At 37.5% G+C, this 19397-nt stretch overlaps 1 protein-coding gene across 1 annotated transcript in view; it reads right to left on the bottom strand.

Moving 5' to 3' along the window:
- Positions 1-15339, bottom strand: part of CLMN (calmin) — an 87283-nt gene extending 71944 nt beyond the window's left edge. Inside the window, exon 1 of the mRNA XM_034418413.3 lies at positions 14571-15339. Within this exon, the coding sequence (XP_034274304.1) occupies positions 14571-14652 (82 nt within the window). The 5' untranslated portion in view covers positions 14653-15339. The remainder of the gene's footprint in view (positions 1-14570) is intronic.
- Positions 15340-19397: the final 4058 nt, after the last annotated feature.

Here is a 19397-nt window from a genome sequence, read left to right as displayed (position 1 = left end):
TCTTCTTCCCAGATGTTGGCATACTTTCTCTGTACTTTTAGTCAAGAGTTCACAGTACCGATATTAGCAAGCTATGCCTCCCCTCTGGAACTCCCACAATTTAATTGGAATTAAGAAATTGCCCTAAATTCTTGAAATAGTTCAGAAATGAAATCTAAAAATATTAGGTCCCCAAAAACGTTAATTGGTGTCATGGTAGCTTAATTACTGTCATGACTAATGACCATAATTTAGGTGGAATGCTTAAAAGAACTAGTAAAGGAAACTCCCTCATAATTTTTCCATTGCTTATAGCAGAAATGCAAACACATGGACTGTGGACTCCATGCGAGCAACTCCTGAGAGCAACCCAGACTAGATTAAAATGCAATTGGGAAGCATTTAACAAAATGAAATGAAATAAAAATGCAATGAAACATAGAAAACATTCCATTTTAAAACTAAATAATAATAAACATAATCAACAAAGACCATAATATTCTGAGATGGCGTCTTGTGAGAAGTCTTGTACCAATTCACCACCTTGACTTAACTGCGGAAGTGCAGACTGATCAGTGGCTGAACTTCCCTCTCAAGTCTATGCTGTAGCAGTGCCAAACTACTTAGCTGGTGCAATTAAATTGGGAGATACTCATACAGTAGAGATAAAGCACATTTACACATCATTCAAAAGAAACAATAAAAACTCATTTACACACTATTCACAAACAAAAATGTTTCCTTTTTAATGTATTAGTTATATCTAGTTCCTATCTGATTTTTAAGGGTTGATATATATATATTATAAATGGGGTTTTCTAAGTCAATATGCAACCTATAGGAACCCTTGTGTTAGGTTTAGTGCCTCCTTCTCATTTCTGTTTGAGTTTGACACCACTGGCTTAAAGGATCTGCTTATGATGCATCCCATAGGGCAGTGGTCCCCAATCTTTCCGGGGGGGGGAAGGAGAGGAGATGGTTCCACGCAAGTAGTAGGCATGCAACCAGGCACAGCTCTAAATGGAGCTTTGCATGCAAGCGCAAATGCCCGCCACTCATGTGAGTGCAAACGCCTGCCACTCATTTGCCAGTTGCGCAGCCCAGTTCCAAATAGGATGTAGCCCAGTAGTGAGCTGCAGCCCAGGGGTGGGGTATTCTTCCCATAGGGAGCTACTTTTTATATCTTTGGCTCTATCTGAGGGAGTCCTTCCCAAATCCCTACACTCCAGGTGTTTGGACCATAACTCCCAGACTTTCCAGCCGGCAATTTATTTCAGCTACATTCTTATAATATAGTTCATATAAACGTATCAGAATATTTTGATAAGATCAGAAGAGAGCATTTATACAGCTCCTTAGTTGACAATAAAATGATCAGAATAATAAGCCACATGCTACCAAAATAAGAACTAGAGTTTTTCTGTGGCTTTATGCAGAGAGGATGCATGGTTTCTTTGTGGTTTCCTTTATTATTCTGTCTTTGGTTCATACGTAGTTCAAACTTAAGGTTAAAAGGAAACTCATATCACACAGCCTGACCACATGTGCTCTGATTATTTTGCTTGCCTGCAAGATTCAGTTGTTTCTATCCTGTTCGATAAACTAGTATTAAGGCAAATCATAGTTTAGCATAATGTACCCAATGTGATTGTTGATAAAAAACATTATCTTATATTCCATAAAAGACAAATAAGATATTATTTACATAAAAACAGACCTCAGAAGAAATGGTAATAAAATTGTAAAAACTATTTAGGGAATACTTTATTCTCTAGGGCAATGTCAGTGAATATAAAATAGCTAGCCTAGAGTAAAGGAACTTGTATATTTCAACACAGAAAGCAGTTGAGCTACAATTCATTGAACTTTGTCTTCTGTAACATCAACAAAAACATATTTTTCTTTAACCCAATTACAGGTATTGCCTGTTCACTAGGATGAATATATTCATTATTAGTGAAAAATTAAGTTAAGAATTGCTACTGTAGCTGAACTTTTTAAAGTGCCACTTCTCTATTCTTCAGCTGCCAACAAATAATTGACATTTGATTCCATGGTGAAAAATTGTTCTCTTATTTTGGATAGAATATTAGTTGAATGAATTTCCAACTTCATGGTTCATTGCACTGTGCAGTCAATATAGCTTAGCACCCTTCTCAGCTTTTGAAACACACCATGCAAATGACATGCAGCCTTTCCCAAATCGCCTATTATGAGCAATGATTCAGAATCTGACCTTGACTCTGACAATGTTGCTCCAGTTGAACCTGTGAATTATCTGCCTTAGGAATCTTTAAGCCATGATTCATCTGAGGTTGCTGATCAACCACAGGCATCTCCTGAACAGCTGGAGCAGTCAGATGATGAAGCACAACAAAGCCTCAGGTCTCAATGCATGCAGTGATTAACAGTGCAACATCATTCCATGAGGCTCTTCTTTAGACAAAGGGTGAGGCCTGAGTAATTGTAGCCAGCTACTTGCAGATTTAGGTAGCTGCTTTGCTTTCAGATTTTGATGGAAATAACTTGTTAATATTCCAGCTCATGACTCTAGTTCCTGCTTCTTGTTTATGACCTTTTAACTCGTGGACTGGCTGACTTCGTATCCTATGATACTTAGAACATATTTGGAGTACTGCCTTGCTTCTTGGACAATAATTGGCACCCTCTAGCAGTTATTTGAATTTAAATCCTATCTACTGCTATCTGCCTAAATTGCAGTAAATACTTCAGCTCCTTAGTAACTGTGTCTGCAATCTTGAAACAGAAAACTGATTGGACAAATCTGTTTTACTGAACTATGAAATTGTACTGCGTTCTTGGCACAAACAGACAAGGTACATAGCATACCTTTTTAAAAAATCAGAATACAAATTAGAAAAAATGGACAAACCACCTGAATAAGCTAAAAGCATACCCACTTAAACGAAACAATCTGTAAATTTCAAGGAAAAAAATGAAAAAGATTTTGAAAATCAAGCAGAAACAATACCCTAATCAAGGAGAAAGCCACACGCCCAACACTGGCAGGATAAGCTACTATGAAGTCCTTGACTTACAACCACAATTGGGACTGAAACTTCTGTCACTAAGCAATGCAGTAATTAAGTGAGACATGCCTGATTTTATAACACTTTTTTGGCCAGTCATTAAATAAATCTCACTTCTCCCATTGACTTTGCTTGTCAGAAGTCCCTTGCGATGGTCACAAATAGTGGTCACGTGACTCTAGGATACTGTAACCATTGTGAATACTTGCTGGTTGATAGGCATCTGAATTTTGATCACTTGGTTGCAGAGATACTGCAAATCATAAATGCAAAACTTAGTCCCCAGTCACTGTTTTGCAGCACAATCACAACTTCAAACAGTTGTTAAATGAACAGTTGGAAGTTGAGGATTACTTTTGGGGTCCTTAGTATTCTCTGAGCTTGGTTGTCTTCTTGAAGAAGTTTCATTGCCAAATTAGGTAACATCACGTTGAGCTACAAATATTCTCTTCTATTGAGGACTACCTGTATATAAATACAGGGAGAAAGCCCCACACTCACACTGAAGAGGTTACCTAGTTAGGTAGTGAAATGCCTGCAAGTGAATAACCAATCTTAGAGATCACCAAATTCTCCAAAGATGAAAAAAAGAAAAGGATTAAAAAACTGAAGCTAAACAAATTAAAGATGTACATTATTAAACACAATAATTTATCTTCAGTGATTTACTAATAAATGTCATACACTTTACATCACATGCTTAGGAGCGTCTAAACCACATATATGTCTTGTTTAACTGATTGATTATGAACTATCAGGTTTTTGTCAATACTTAGTGAAGAGAGATAGAGAGAGAAAATAGATCTTCTCCATGGTCCTTCAGGTTTTCCAAAATTGCACTTATTGCACCTATTGTCAGTATAACTGAATCCATCCACCTTGTTCTAATTGCCCTTTTCTTCTGTTTCCTTCCACTTTTCCCAGCATCAGAAGCTTGTCCACAGAGCTAAGTCTTTATATAAGATGTCCAAAGTTGAATAATTTGAGCCTGGTGATTTGTGCTGCAAATTCCATGCTAGTTCTAATTGGATGAGCATTGATTTCAGAGAAAAGACAGTCCTGCAGAGATATTCAAATCCTGAACTGTGTAAGTCTTTAAAGTTGATATTAAAGTGTGCTAATCAACACAATGAATTGCATCTGGAAGCTAATTGGCAACCAGTTCAATTTTCACAGTAGTGGTGTTAACTTGGCAAAGTGGGAAGTGCCCCTTATATCCTAAGAACATTTTTAAAAAGTATTCCCACCATTGCAAATTGCAAAATGACACCTATTAAGCCAATAACTTAAACTATGATAGCCAGGAACTTAATGGCTCAGAGGCAGGACTTTAGGTATGTTTGCCCATCTTGAGTTTTACACACACAGACACACACACACCACATACACATCTATATTTGATTAAATAATTGATTAATCAAGATTGATAAAAAGATGTAAAATGTGCTAAAGCTTAATATATTTAAACTATCCCAATTTTAATGTGTTGTTATAGCCTCCTAGTCCAAAAGACTATAGATGTCTTACAAACCAATAGTAGAAAACAGTAGATAATTTTTTTCATATGTCATCACTTTTCTACCTTCATCCACACAAGGCAATTCTTATCCTCTCTATGCTACAGACCATTGGCTGTTTCAGCTACGAAAGATGGATGTTGTAATCTAATGTATCTGGAAGGTACCAGATTGGGAATAGTGACTTCAATGCAAAATCTCTAAAGCCGTAAAATTAGAATGGTATTGCTACCTAATTATTTGGGATGTGATATTTTTAACTGTGTCTTTCCTAGCACCATGGCAACTCATAATGGTGCCAAGAGTGAAAATTGTTTTAAGGAGGTTTTGGAAAAGTGCATTTTTCAGCCCTTGAGTAGCAAATCTTATTTGTAGAAATGGTATTTTCTTGAATGCTTGTTCAACAAACAGGCTGTTGGTTTGCAAAAAGATTCTTAATTGAAAATGGAGACAGTTTTAAAATTGCAAGTTCTAACTAGGAGATATATTTCAGTTGTTTACTAATGAGTATACCATTACCTTACAACACAGACACACACACACACACACACAATTTCATTCACTAGGCAAGCTATATTAAGTGAATTTAACTAAAGGCACTATTTAATCAAAATATTGCTAAGTAGAATAGACCCAATTTCAACAAAATACACTTACCTGGACATACTGTTAAGTAACTATCTATTTAAGCCTGACCTTGAGAAATTAACAAACTTTGTTTATATAGTTCAGAATTAATTTATGAAATTATCTGGCATAAGATACAAAGGCAGCTATGGACTAAGATTGTCTTAAAGCCTTTTGAATAATGCTGTTGAAGAGGCCACAACAGGTGAAACGACACAACCCAAACAAAACTATATCATAATAATCTGCAAATTCTGTAATAGTCTATCTCATCACATGTCAGATATTTCTTATACATGTGGTACCTTTTCTTTTGCATGCCTCTGAAGTCCCTATTATGTAGAAGAAATCTGTGTGACATTAGTGATAGAGAGCTTATATAAAAAATTGATAATTTCTTATTGTAAAGATCAACTACACTACTGTAAGATTGATTAGGTGCCATCTATTGACTCTTAGCAACTACATAGATGCTGTACAATACTGTACCAAACCACACAAAAAAGAGTAAAGCCCACCAATAAGAAGAATGCCATGAAATGCACCATGGTAGATTTCACATTTATTGCATATTCTACACTAACAGATGGCTCTTCATCCAGTATTTTTATAGATGCATGTAAATTGCCAATTAAAAAAAAAAAGAATTTAGAGCTAGTCACCTACCAAAAGCAGTAACATAATAGACAGATTACGAATACAATACAAAAAAAGGCAAGAAAATGGTAAGACAACACCTATCCACTCTAGACAAGTTCAAATCACCAGGACCAGATGGATTATACCCCAAGATTCTGAAGGAACTGGCAGATGTGATCTCAGAACCATTGAATCATATCTTTCAAAGATTCTGGAGCACTGGGGAACTACCAGAGGACTGAAAAAGAGTTGATGTAGTTCCTAGGTTCCTAGGTTGGAAGTGACCTCCAAGGTCCCTTCCAACCATCTCTGTTATTCTCTTCTGTTATTGTCTTCATACTATCAAGTTTAAAATTTAAAGTTCTGTCTACTATGTTGCTATCTGCAATGTCTTGGCATCTCTGACTAAAGATATCTAACAACCCGCAGAAAGGGTCAATGCAAAACACGTAAATCTGACCGGCTGTTTCACTCTGATGCACCTTCTACTAATCTCAAACTATGGAAAATTCTATATACTGCAGAATATGTATGTTAACGGAGATAGCTTTCAACATGGAATTGTGGTGATCCAACATGATAAGCATACATGGTCTCAACCATTAATGTAGATCCAAATTCTACTCTATTCAAAGAAACATTTCTTACATTATATTAGGAAGAACATAATATTAGAAAGAATGAAGACAATCACTGTTTCCTTTTTTTTTTTTTAAATCCTGGGGAAAATTCATTCGTAAATTTGAGATATCCTCTTGCAAGATTTTTTTAAAGACACGTAGATTTTATACTTTAACAGATGTGCTCTGGAACAGCCTTTAGAAGGTGAAGCTGCCTTTGACACCACAATAAACTAGGTTTTCAATTCTTGCATTATCCTATTGTGAAATGATAGATAGCTAGACAGAGAGATAGCAAACATTTCTTCATACTTCAGGCCAAAGCACTCCATACTAAAGTACTTAAAAAAAAATCTTCTGGTGCTTTGAAAATTCACATTGGATGAATAAACAAAGTGAACACTTAACTGGGGGATTGCTGTAGCATATATTACATCACAATTCTGGCACGTTAAACTCCTAATTTCCCCAATATTCTATGAAAACCCTGATTTTCTTGCCAAGATTACTGAAGAAATTATAATTGACTAGATTTCTACAATCTGCTCAACCAGAACCAATAAAGCCATACTGATGGTCAGACATCAGTCAGGACACTGGAATTTCACAATCAATCCTTATCAGAAACTTTACTGCTGGCTATATATGTACAGTGTGATGCTAAAGATGGCAGGACCACAGATTCAAAGTTCATCTTGGTCATGTCAAACAGACATACTGTAAATCCTTTCACTTGTTTCTTTGGGGAGAAAAACCAACCACAAATGCCTTGACTGAATTTGGACATCATGCTAAGTTATAATGTGCTTGTCTAATTTGTAGCTAAATGTGTTTTTTTTTTAATGCCAAACCAAACCAGTGTGATTGTTGTATGGTTTAGTTTGGAGAACCCAGACAATCTGATTTCATAAACTATGGTTAAAAAAGAGTTACATCTAGTACAAATGCATTTAAAATATGTTTTAAAAAATTGACAAACCAGTTTAAAGAGAACACTCAGATATAGTAAGTCTTACATCATACCTTTGCAATTAATATTTCATATGTTGAACAGATATTGCATAAGGATTTATTTACATTGATGATATATATGTAATCTTGTTTGCTTTATAAATTGCAACACATACTCACATGGATAGATTTCCCCAGAAGCTGGGCATATTCATTTTATCCATTAAATTTATCCCCAGCCTATTCTGAAATTTATTTACATATGTAACCTCTGCAGCTGGCTCTGTATTATCTGTCATTTTGGAAATGGGAATCAATTCATTGGATCCTTTCAGGGCCTGGCAATTTCTTCAGATATCTTCATATTAAATTATTCACATGCCCACAGAAATAAGCAATAGTCTGCATTCTACAAGAAAGCTTTGAAAATGCCTTTTAAAGTAATAAGAAAACTTTTGTATTAACCATAGTAGCAAATATATACAGGACGAGCAAAAAGAAACTTTTTCAACTGGTATACTTAGAAATCTATCAGCATGCCTGAAATAATTATTTCATCGTAATGATAATTAAGGTGAACTTTACAAGCATTTAAAGTCAATACATGTTATTAAAAATATAATCCGGTACATAAAAATACTGGTAATGCCGGTTAAAGGCTATTTCTGTAATAACAGATGCTCAAGAATAGATAATGAATACTAGTGGAGCAAATTATAAACTGCTAAATAATGAAGACAAAAATGCATATAAAGGAAGATAAACATATAAATAATAATATGCAAACTAACTAGCTAACATTACAATACATAAGTGAGAATGCTAGGATATTTATGAAAAGTTGAAATGTTAGTAAATTGTAATGAGAACTGCTTAAAATAGTCTAAGTGCTATTGCTAATCATAATCATAACAGTAGAAAATTTGTTTCAAAATTAGTCTGGTGCCCTTTGTGTCATTTAAAAGGATTTTAGCTAATGCTAAAAGTGAAAGAGATATACAGTACATTTTGTTAACACAACCTGAGAGATAATTGCTGTCATTACACATTGCTCTGTGCTGTGCCTTGCTTAGAATTTGCTCATTTACTATATAAACCCTTACTGACAGGTTCAGGCAACAAGCTAAAATGCCAACAGCCACATTATGAATTAATGCAATTGTAATAAAGGATAATGATTGACCCAGTCACTCCATAATTCTGATCTAATCTTCTAGTGGCAATATCTCACCAGTGTTGGGTTTGCGTGTCATATCAAGTCATTGTTTGCTTTAACTACCATCCTTAATAAATTACAACAGAAGGATTCACATATTGTACTTAGCCATAACTATGGTTATGACTTCATAAAACTCAACGGCGGGATTTAAACACACGCCGAGACAGATTTCAATGAATATTGAGATGCTATTACCTTTTACAATTAATTAAGTACTCACTGGAACACTTCCTTTTGAGAAGAACTTTGATAAGCTAATTATTTCTCTATGGGGCAGCTGACATCTGTGCTTTGCTTTATTGCAGCAAATCGGTTGGGTTCTGATTTTGCCAACTCTAATGCCCTCACAGGAACATCAAATACAATGTGATTCATCAGACCATTGACCAAATTCTGATTAGATAAAGTGTTTACCCAAATATTTTGGGTAATTCTTTTACTTGTGAGGGTTATCTAATGCAAAAGCCCTGTGAATGGGATAAGGAGAGTTATGCTGGACCACATTGCACAAATAAGTAGAAACGATTTATTTATTTGTGGGAAATCTCTGCTTTCTTATTCTATGTCTTCAAATCAGACTTGGCTCCTAATCACTAGTCATTGATTAAGATTGTGCAGTGCTATGGAGCATTTGCTCACAATACTTCAAAGCAGTTGTGTATTCCCCCATATTGATGGCAATTGCAGAATAATCACAGTCCCAAAAAGAATGGGCTTATTTTAAACAGCAGCAGACAGACATCATATTCAAATCCAAAATGCTGCATAGCTTTATTTTTTAACTATTTTAAGTATATTAAATATAACATCAGGAAGCTCCACCACTGATTTTGGCACCATTTAATTTTGTTTCCAATATTGAAGAAAACTTCAGAGGATGCAAAATATGTTTTATTGTTAAATACAGTCTGAATCACCCCATTCATAACAGTGTTCTCTCTTCTTCTTCTTTTTTGCAGTTACCCGAAACCATCATTATGCAAGAATCAATTACTCTAAATACTTACTGGTATTTTGCCAATACTGAAGGACCTTTCTCTTTTAGCAAGTTTTAAACTCCTGATGCTGTTTAAATTCTTATAAATTATTTATGGGTTACCTTTGTGAATTGTATTTTTATGCTGTTTTTACTATTGTTCTCTTGCCTAGATTATTGTTTTAATTCTGTTAGATCTTGAAGGTACTTTGGATGCTTTCCTGCAAAGGGGAAAAGTGGAATAAAAGAAAAATAATCTATTTGATAGAGTCTAGAGAGGCCATCAGATACAATCTCTAGTTTTTTTTTATTATTATTATTATTATTATTTATTTATTTATTTTTATATGCCACCCTTCTCCGGAGACTCAGGGCGGCTTACAATGCGTTAAGCAATAGCCTTCATGCTTTTGTATATTTTATACAAAGTCAGCTTATTGCCCCACCTTAGAAAGGATGGAAGGCTGAGTTGACCTTGAGCCTGGTGAGAATTGAACTTGCAGTAATTGCAGGCAGCTGGATGTTAAATGCTCCCTTTTATCTTGTATTTCAGCCAATGCTAGTAGACCATTTGATACACAAACCCACATATAAATGGAGTAAGTGGATAAAAAGTCAACTAATGTCTATTAAAGACATCCTATCTTAAAATCACTTGGTCACTTGGGAAAAAACCACTAAATACCACTAAATTCAGCAGAGTGTATGTTCAAGTGATAACATTTTTGGCTAAAATCTGTGTCATAAGTTCATCAATGCATTTATATATGTAAGGTAAAGGTTCCCCTCACATATATGTGCTAGTTGTTCCCGACTCTAGGAGGCGGTGGTCATCTCTGTTTGATTTATTTATTTATTTATTATCAAATTTATATACCGCCCTTCTCCCGACGGACTCAGGGCGGTGTACAGCCAAAGTAAAAAACATAGATACAAACATTAAAATACAGTTAAAAAGATATATATGCGATTGGCCCCATAATTAAAAGAACAATAACAAACCTATTAAAAACATTTTAAAAAGTGTTAAGCCAGCCCGGCTTGCTGAAAAAGAAAGGTCTTCAGGGCACAGCAGAAGGCACCGAGGTCATGAATTCTTCGTATCTCTGAGGGCAGTTGATTCCAGAGGGCAGGTGCCCCCACAGAGAAGGCCCTCCCCCTGGGGGCCACCAGTCTACATTGCTTGGCCGATGGCACCCTGAGGAGGCCCTCTCTGTGGGAGCGCACAGGTCAGTGGGAGGCCATTGGTAGCAGCAGGTGGTCTCGAAGATATCCAGGTCCCATGCCCTGGAGCGCTTTAAAGGTGACAACCAACACCTTGAAGTGCACCCGGAAGACCATTGGGAGCCAGTGCAGCTCACGCAGGAGGTGTTATGTGGGAGCGCCATGCAGCTCCAGTAACTACCCGCGCGGCCACATTCTGGACCAGTTGGAGTCTCCGGGTGCTCTTCAAGGGGAGCCCCATGTAGAGATCATTACCATAGTCCAGGCGAGAGGCTGTTTCAAAGCCGAAGAGCCAGCACTGTTCGAAGACATCTCCATGGTCATGTGGCCGGCATGACTGAATGCCAAAGGTGCATGGAACACTCTTACCTTTCCACCAAAGGTGTCCCTATTTTTCTACTTGCATTTTTTACATCCTTTCGAACTGCTAGGTTGGCAGAAGCTGGGACAAGTAACAGGACCTCACCCTGTTATGCAGCACTAGTTATTCGAACTGCTGAACGGCCAACCTTTCGATCGACAAGCTCAGTGTCTTAGCCACTGAGCCACCGCATCCAGTTTATATATGTATATATGTTTATATATGTATATGTATGTACATATGTATGTATATATGTATATGTGTGTGCATATGTGTGTGTGTGTGTGTGTGTCTGTTGACACACACACTTTTTTTTTCAACAGTTCAGTATGGCATATAAAGTTCTTCCTTGATCCTTGTAGCTAAATTAACAAGGAATAGTAAATCTAAAAGCATTTATGCTAATTCTTTCTAAAATATTCCATGGAATAACAAAGATATCAGATGAAGCAATTAAGTTTTCTTATGACTGTATAAAATGTATTTGGGATTCATTTTAGTCTTGCCATGATGAATTAATTCATTAATTAATTATTCAGCTAAGCATTTGTTTTATTTATATTCAGGTGGAGTCAAGATATTCTGCAGAGATCACCAGCTTTCAATTTGCTTCACTTTTGCTTCAGAATATGCTCCAATATGAAAAAAAAAAAAATACCATGAAGGAGACAGAGGATTACAAAACTTGTAAGAAAAATTCTCAAAATCCCTTACTGGTATAACTTTTCCAGATAATTAGAACAGAGGGTGTTTTTAAGAGTGGTAGCATCTAGATCAGATTAGCCAATGCAGTATGTTTAGGTCAAGCAGCAGGCACTAGAATTCTCTTGAGATGATATGTAAATATCTTCTATTAGCAACCAGGTCTTTCTAGTTTCTGTGAATATATGACAAGGACAAGAGGCCTATTGTTTTACTACTAGTCTCTTAGCTCCAAATTGTCGTTAATAACTGGCAATGGTTATAGACATGGGGAAGTGGGGGAAGCAAGAAGAGGGAAAATGCAGAGACACATGTGATGACATATCCCACAATCCCACAATCCTAACCCACAATTCATGTGATGACATTTCCCATATCCTACTTTCTTTGCTTGCTAGGAATGATTACCCTGACTCCAGATGTATCATGCATCTGTTGTCATTTTGGCATCACTGTGCTTCCCGCAGTTGCCACCTGGTTCCTGGTTTTAGACAGGAGTCTATTATTCATTGTTCACATCTCTAGACCTGTCTGGGAATGTTAAGGACTGAACTTAACTTTTTACATGAAAAATATGAACTCTTTCTTGAAGAATGGTTCTTCCTATATTTTCATTCAGAAACTATATAAAGTGTTGCTTTGGGATCTCAATCATTCAGACTCATTCAGGTGCAAGTGTTCTGAGGATTGAAAAATGAAAGATATTCTACAAAGCAAATCATACTGCAGGGTTACATGACTTACAAGGCCTAGATCAGGAGTGTCAAACTCAAGGCCCGGGGGTGCTTAGATCTGGCCCACAGGGTCACCCTGGAAACAATGAAGGACCGGCCCATGGTGCCTCTGCAAGCGAAAACGGAGCTCAGGAGGGCCTCAGGCAGCCTTCCCAAACTCCGTTTTTCTTGGCAGAGGGTTGCAGGAGGCCGTCACAGCCAAAAACAGAGCTCGGGATGCCATTTTCATAGGCAGAGCATTCAGGCTACCACAGGTGCCCCTGACACAGGTGATGTTGAGCTGGCCATGCCCACCTGCCTCCCCCCCCAAGGTCAAACACAACCCTGATGCAGCCCTCAATTAAATCAAGTTTGACACCCCTGGCCTAGATGGTGGCCTGGAATTGTGGGAAATGAAGAATTCAATATATTGTGGATTGCAGAAGGCCGACAGGTCCTTTCTTCATCTGACATAAGGCACATTTTTCAAATAAAGATAATTGATTTAAGTGAGCCAATGTTATTCTGTGTTTCATTGCAGATGTTGAATGATTAACATAGGACTTTGGACCTTTCCATCCTTAAAAATATGGCTAGGGGAATCAAGGTCAACATAGAAGGGTTAGGCATCACTGAACATATTGTGTTCAATCTATGTTCAACCTCTGTCCTTATGTTTAAAAATATTGACTCACAATGTAGATATATATTCCCGAAAGGATCAGAGGCATGAATATTTGTCTTTATATTATAAAATAGCTCCAGTAATTTTAGCTCCCAGAAACTGCATTTCTACAAGGCAAACTGTAAGGTTCCATTTTTAGCAATTCCCCTTCCTTCAAATTAATCATTTCCCAAGAGCTTCCCCGAAAAGCCTTCATTGTAATATTACCTATTATTTCATCTGATGCTATCTCCTGAAAAACTATGCTTTTAACCACGAATGCTTTCTGGAGATAGATAGTACAGAAACTTTTATTGGCTTTAGATGGTAGCAGATACACTTGAGTGGACTTTTTCATATGTCCCAAGAGAAGATGAAATTGCTTTTTCACAAGCATGATACAGAAGAAAAAGTTACATATGTTTGCAACAACATATCATAATTTTGCCTACATTTTTCCTTGCTGTATCTGCCTGGCATGTTCTTTCCCCCCCCCCCCCATTTTTTAAAATCCATTTATGACATTTTAGAAAGAGGCAGAGAGAAAAGAAATCTGGAGAAAAGAATGTGCACTTGCAAAACCTCATTACATAATAGTATGGCATCTTACAAAGTTTCTCCAATCCAGGTTGCTTGGCAGGAGTCCCACCAATCAGCTGGCCTTAGATGGCCACCCAAAATTGGCCAGTGGTTAATTTCACTAGTGAACTATGATTTATTTTCTATCAATTTCATCTGAACTCAACACATGGTTTGAGCTTCAGCTCCTATGATGCCTTTCACAGAAATCTCACCGGCTACCGATTAATCTAAACGTTTACAACTTTAAAAAAAGGAGGGGAAAAAAAAAAGACAGGTTCGATACTACCCAATTTAAGTGCCCCCCCCCAATAAACTTCGGGCCTTCCATCGGTATTCCCCGACCTCCCGCCGCAGCTCCAGCGGCAACTATTTCATCCTGAATCCTCTCTAACAACATTAAATGCAATACCGTGACTTTCTCTCTCTCTCTCTCTCTTTTTTTTTGACTTCCAAGCAGAGCAGATCAAAGCAGCACGTGAAAAGGAAGCAGCGCTCAAATGCACAGGCGGAATGAAGAACAAGAGGGGGGGGGCTGGAGTGGAAGAAGGGGGGGCAGGGAAAGGAAGGTTTTCCTAGTTTTTTTTTTTTTTTTAAAGTCTCTAAATCGAATCCATCTGGCAGCCCACTCCTGGGCACACGGATGTCTGCGCGCGCACACATGCATGCAAACATACATACACGAGGAGGAAGGGGGTGGGTGGGAAATACACAGACATACACACACATGTATATTTATTTATTTTTACCTTGGAGATTTTGGACTCTGATGTCGCTAATCTGTCCGATCAGCTCCTCCCGCTGAAACCAGTCCCATTCGCTCCCAGCCATGAAGGATCGGGCAGAGACGTTGAGGGGATGGTTTTAAAAACGCCGCGGCTGCAAAAGCGGGGAACCTTTCCACGCACTTCAACCTTCTCCCGCCCAGCGACCCCCAAACCAAAACTGACCCTCGAAAGGAGAGAGGGAGAGAGAAGGAGAAGAAAGAGAGGGAAGGGGGGGAGGGGGAAAAAAAAGCACGCGAGGAAGAGGGAGGTGGAAGAAGGAACTGCTCACCAAGAAGGGAAAAGAGGGGAAGGGAGAAGAGCTGGACGGAGAGGAGGGGGGGGTGTAGAGTCACCGGTCGCCCGTGAGGTGGATCAAGAGCGCCCCGGCTCCAGACTTCACTTACGCGAACCCGAAAGGGGAGGCGGGGAGGGAGAGCGGAGGACGCAGGTGAAAGGTAGGCGCGCTTGTAAGCAGATCCAGAGGCCCCCTCGCCTCGCCCCCACCCCGTCTCCCCCGGTGGGCTCAAGTTTTTAAAGGGCGGCGATGGGAACTCCTGAGGTTTCTAAGCTGCATCCTGGGATGTTTCTCCCTGACGTGACGCAGCCGCAAGTTTGGCTAGAGGAGCGCGAGAGGGCGAGGGAGTCGGGGCTGAGGAACACGCACGCAGCTTCAGGTTAATGTTTACTGGAAAGCGGGACGAGCGGAGCTCACTCCAGGCGCCCATTCACGCGCCTCGCTCCTCGCCAAGCCGCGCCTCGCCTCGCCGGGTTCCCGCCCCTTTCCTGCAGGCCGAGAAGGAAAAAGGAAAAAAAAAAAAAAAAAAAACACCCCGAACCCGATTAATCATTTCTCGATCGCCAATTGGTAAGGGGGGAGGGGACGAGGCGGAGGAGGAAGGAGGAGAAGAGCTTCAAACATTCTGCAAAAAAAAAAAAAAGATCGACGGAGATTCCGGTGCCCAGCTGGAGCCTCCTTTCTAAGTGTTGGACGGCGGCGGCGTCCGCTCAAAGAAAGAGAGGAAAATAATAATAATAATAATAATAATAATAATAATAATAATAATAATAATAATAATAATAATAATAATAATAATAATAATAATAATATGATGTAAGCTTTGCTTTCTGGCTCGGGGACTTCAAGCCATGTGTGGCGGCGGAGAAAAAGAAAAGCGAGCGCAGGCAGGAGATCAAAACCTCCCAAGCTGCGAAAGAGAGAGAGAGAGAGGCGGAGAGAAAAGTGTGGAGGCGGAGGAAAAACATTTATACATCTCTAAACCGCAGATTCTGCGAGCCTTCGGGACTTGGGCAGAAACGGATAAACGGGATTATTATTATTATTTTTTTCTGATTCTACCCCCTGGCTTTAGCACAGAAAAGTGGAAAATAATATTTCTCTCTGCCCGCCTGTCTGTCTGTCTGTCTCTCTCACACACAAATAATAACATACCCAAATGCACGCATCTGGGCCTTATTTTTCCCCTAAGCATTTTTCACCTTTTCAAGCAACTTTTATTTACCACTCGGTTGGCTCTGGGGAAAAGTTGTCATTGATGATCGCAGGATACACTTGGGGTTAATTTCATGGGTTAGCAAAATCATGTAATTTTATGGGTTTCAGATGAAACAGCATAAGTTTGCCAAATGAATGGGATTGCTTAGGGAAGGACTCGGTATCCCTGGATCTTTGCCGGCTAACATAGTCATTATTGTTGACGTTTAAATCAAATGCTTTTTAGATGCCAAATGCTTTAAGGCACAAAGAATTCCCTTCCAAATTTAGGACTGTAAATAATCTGGATGATTATGAGATGCTAGCAAAAATTCTTTGTCTAATCATTAAGATTGTTGTAGTCCAGACTAGTAGCCCTATCTTGATTTGAAGATCTTTCCCTTGTTTGTTATCAAAAGAAATGTAGTATTATAAATTACTTCAAGAAGTCCATAACCACTTCTCTAACTTTGATGAGATAGTAATCTCCTGGAGATGCTTTCATTTATGCAGTAAGCAAAGGCTTTAACTCAGTCGTCTATACATCTTCTTTATAATACTGTACATTGATTTGAGACTCTAGAAAGAGTGCAGAAAAGAGCAAAAAAGATGATTAGGGGACTGGAGGCTAAAACACATGAAGAATGATAGCAGATTTGGGTTTCTCTAGTTTAATGAAAAGAAGGACCAGAAGTGATTTGGTAGCAGTGTTCCAATATATAAGAGGCTGCTACAAAGAAGAGGGGATCCAACCTATTCTCCAAAGCACCTGAGGGCAGAACAAGAAGCAATGGGTGGAAACTAATCAAGGAAACAACCAACCTAGAAATAAGGAGAACTTTCCTAGAACAATTAATGGAATAGTTTGCCTTCAGAAATTCTGGGTGCTCTATCACTGGAGGTTTTTAAGAACAACCACTTGTCTGAAATGATAGAGAGTCTGGAGGTTGGACTAGAAGTCCTCCTAGGTTCCTTCCAATTCCGTTATTGTGTTGTTAGTCTGTTATTCTGATTACATTCACATTCTTTTGTTTCAGATAACAAAAGGGGAAACAATACATATTTCTTAGAATCCAAAAGGTAACTGTTAGTATGCAAATTTTCTTCCAAATTTAGCATTACCATTGCTATTTGTATTACAAAGCAAAATAACCAACATTCATCATGGGCACTGATTCAAAAGTACATGTAAATTGTTGGACCACAGTAACACATTGAGGTAATAGAAGAAGTAAATTCTCAATTTGACTCAAAATTATTACATTTGGTCTCCCTTTCCTGAGAAAAAACAAAATTAGTGAAAAATGAAAATTTCAAACATATATATTTAATTAAAACATGCATACATGGAGAAAATAAGCTTCAGAATTCAGTCTGGAGCATCTTCAGCACAGATGATACTGAGCTAGAAAGATCAATGGTCAGTTTCAGTATATGATTCATTTGATTAATAAACCATAGTTTACAAATGACAAAGGTTGGATTCACTCCACCAATAAACCAAACTGGAGTTAAAACAAAAAAACCCAGAAAACATGATGGTATCTTGCAGCCAACCATCAAGTTCCACTTCTGCTCATCTCTTTTTTTAAAAAAAAAATTTGATTTTTATTATAACATATAGTGATACATTCGGTACATTTTCGGTTCATTGGTGCAATTATATACATATATACATCTACATGCATTATTACTTGTCTTTTATTTGATATTGTTTCTTAAAGCTTAAAGCTCATCTGTGTAGAATATTATTTTCTGTTACAATTAAGATTGACCAGGGAATAGTTTATACATATCTTTTGGCTGAATAAATTGTTTCCTTTATTTATTGTGTCAGGTTTTAGATCCAAGTTTCTGATCATTCAAGCAAACTGCTAATCTTTCTACAAAAGCTCCAGTTTATTTGCTGTCTTAACATTTATCCCCAGTTTTATGCAGCAGAAGAAAATAGCGAAGATCCTTGTAGCAGTCTGTTCTGATATATTTATCATAAATACAATCAATCCAACAGAAGGAAAAATCAAGTGGGAACATTTTTCTCCAGTTGCTTTCAGCCAAAATACTTAAGGAAAAGAATATGACATAAGACCAAAAAAAAAAAATAAAAAAAATTGGAGCACTATTTAATAAATAATGCACAATAATGATTGAAATAAATATTTAATTGAGCAGTTTGCAATTTTTCTATCTTGTGAGTATGCTCAATGCATGGTCCAGGGCAGTAAAAATCTGTGACCTAAAAGCTTCTGAGACTAAAATCTTCTGTGTTTAGTTTGCATAATACTGCAGCCATGTTATTCTAGGTAGAGGTTATTCACTACTACCATATAAATAAAGTTCAAAGGAGTAATCAACTAAGAGTCTTTGGAATAAGAAATATTGATTTGTTCATGTATCATATGATAATATAATATAGTTTTTGGCACAAGAAATGGACAGTTGTTGCTCATACGGTGGATTGTCAGGGCCAGTATGTGATTATTTCCTGAAAAAATATTGTATATCGAGATCTGAAGAAAGCCCTGCACATCAGCTTTTTGCAAACTGATATACCCCATAGGTCAAAACTAAAAGTTCTAGAGTTCCCAGCCAACATGATTTTGGAGGATTCATGTTTGTGTGTGTGTATGTTGAATCATTCTTATAAATACTCTTAGAATGAACCGATGAACCAATGAATAAAATAACACTTGTCATAACATAAATGACTAAATGGGGTGTTGGCATGCAACTACTACCTAAAAGTAAGCCACCAATGATCTTGATTATTATACATCTATTAGTTAGTTAGTTACTTAGATTCTATATGGATTTTTGTTCCCAGGCCTGAGGAGAGGGGGGGGGGTTCAGCCGGTACATTGTTCCAGGGCCCATGGAGCTCAAAGGGGGCCCATGAAGGGGAAAAAATTTACAAAACCAAATTTTTAAAAAGAAAAACAATATTGGATATATACTTCATACTCTATACTTTGTGTGTATAGCAAAACCACCTTGCAGCCTTGTTTGACATAACCTTTATTAATCTGAAACTCAGCGAACAGTTATTAATGTAATTTATTGAATTTTAATTTCATTACTTATTTATTTTTATTTTATTTATTTATTTTATTTATTGAATTTGTATACCACTCTACTCCCGAAGGACTCAGGGCAGTGAACAGCCAGATAAAATACATATAATACAAATGTTAAAAAGCATTAAAATACAATTAAATAATTTGGCCCAGAAAACGAAATTTAAAACACCCCAAATTCTTAAGACAAATTTAAAATTTAAAAATTTTTAAAAGTTTAAAAGTTTAAAAGAGAGGTTTAAG

Source organism: Pantherophis guttatus, chromosome 1 (genome assembly GCF_059756535.1).
Source record: "Pantherophis guttatus breed Tessera chromosome 1, ASM5975653v1, whole genome shotgun sequence".
NCBI classification, from domain to species: domain Eukaryota; kingdom Metazoa; phylum Chordata; class Lepidosauria; order Squamata; family Colubridae; genus Pantherophis; species Pantherophis guttatus.
Note: the sequence above shows the minus strand (reverse complement) of the source record. Positions and strands in the feature narration are given on the sequence as shown.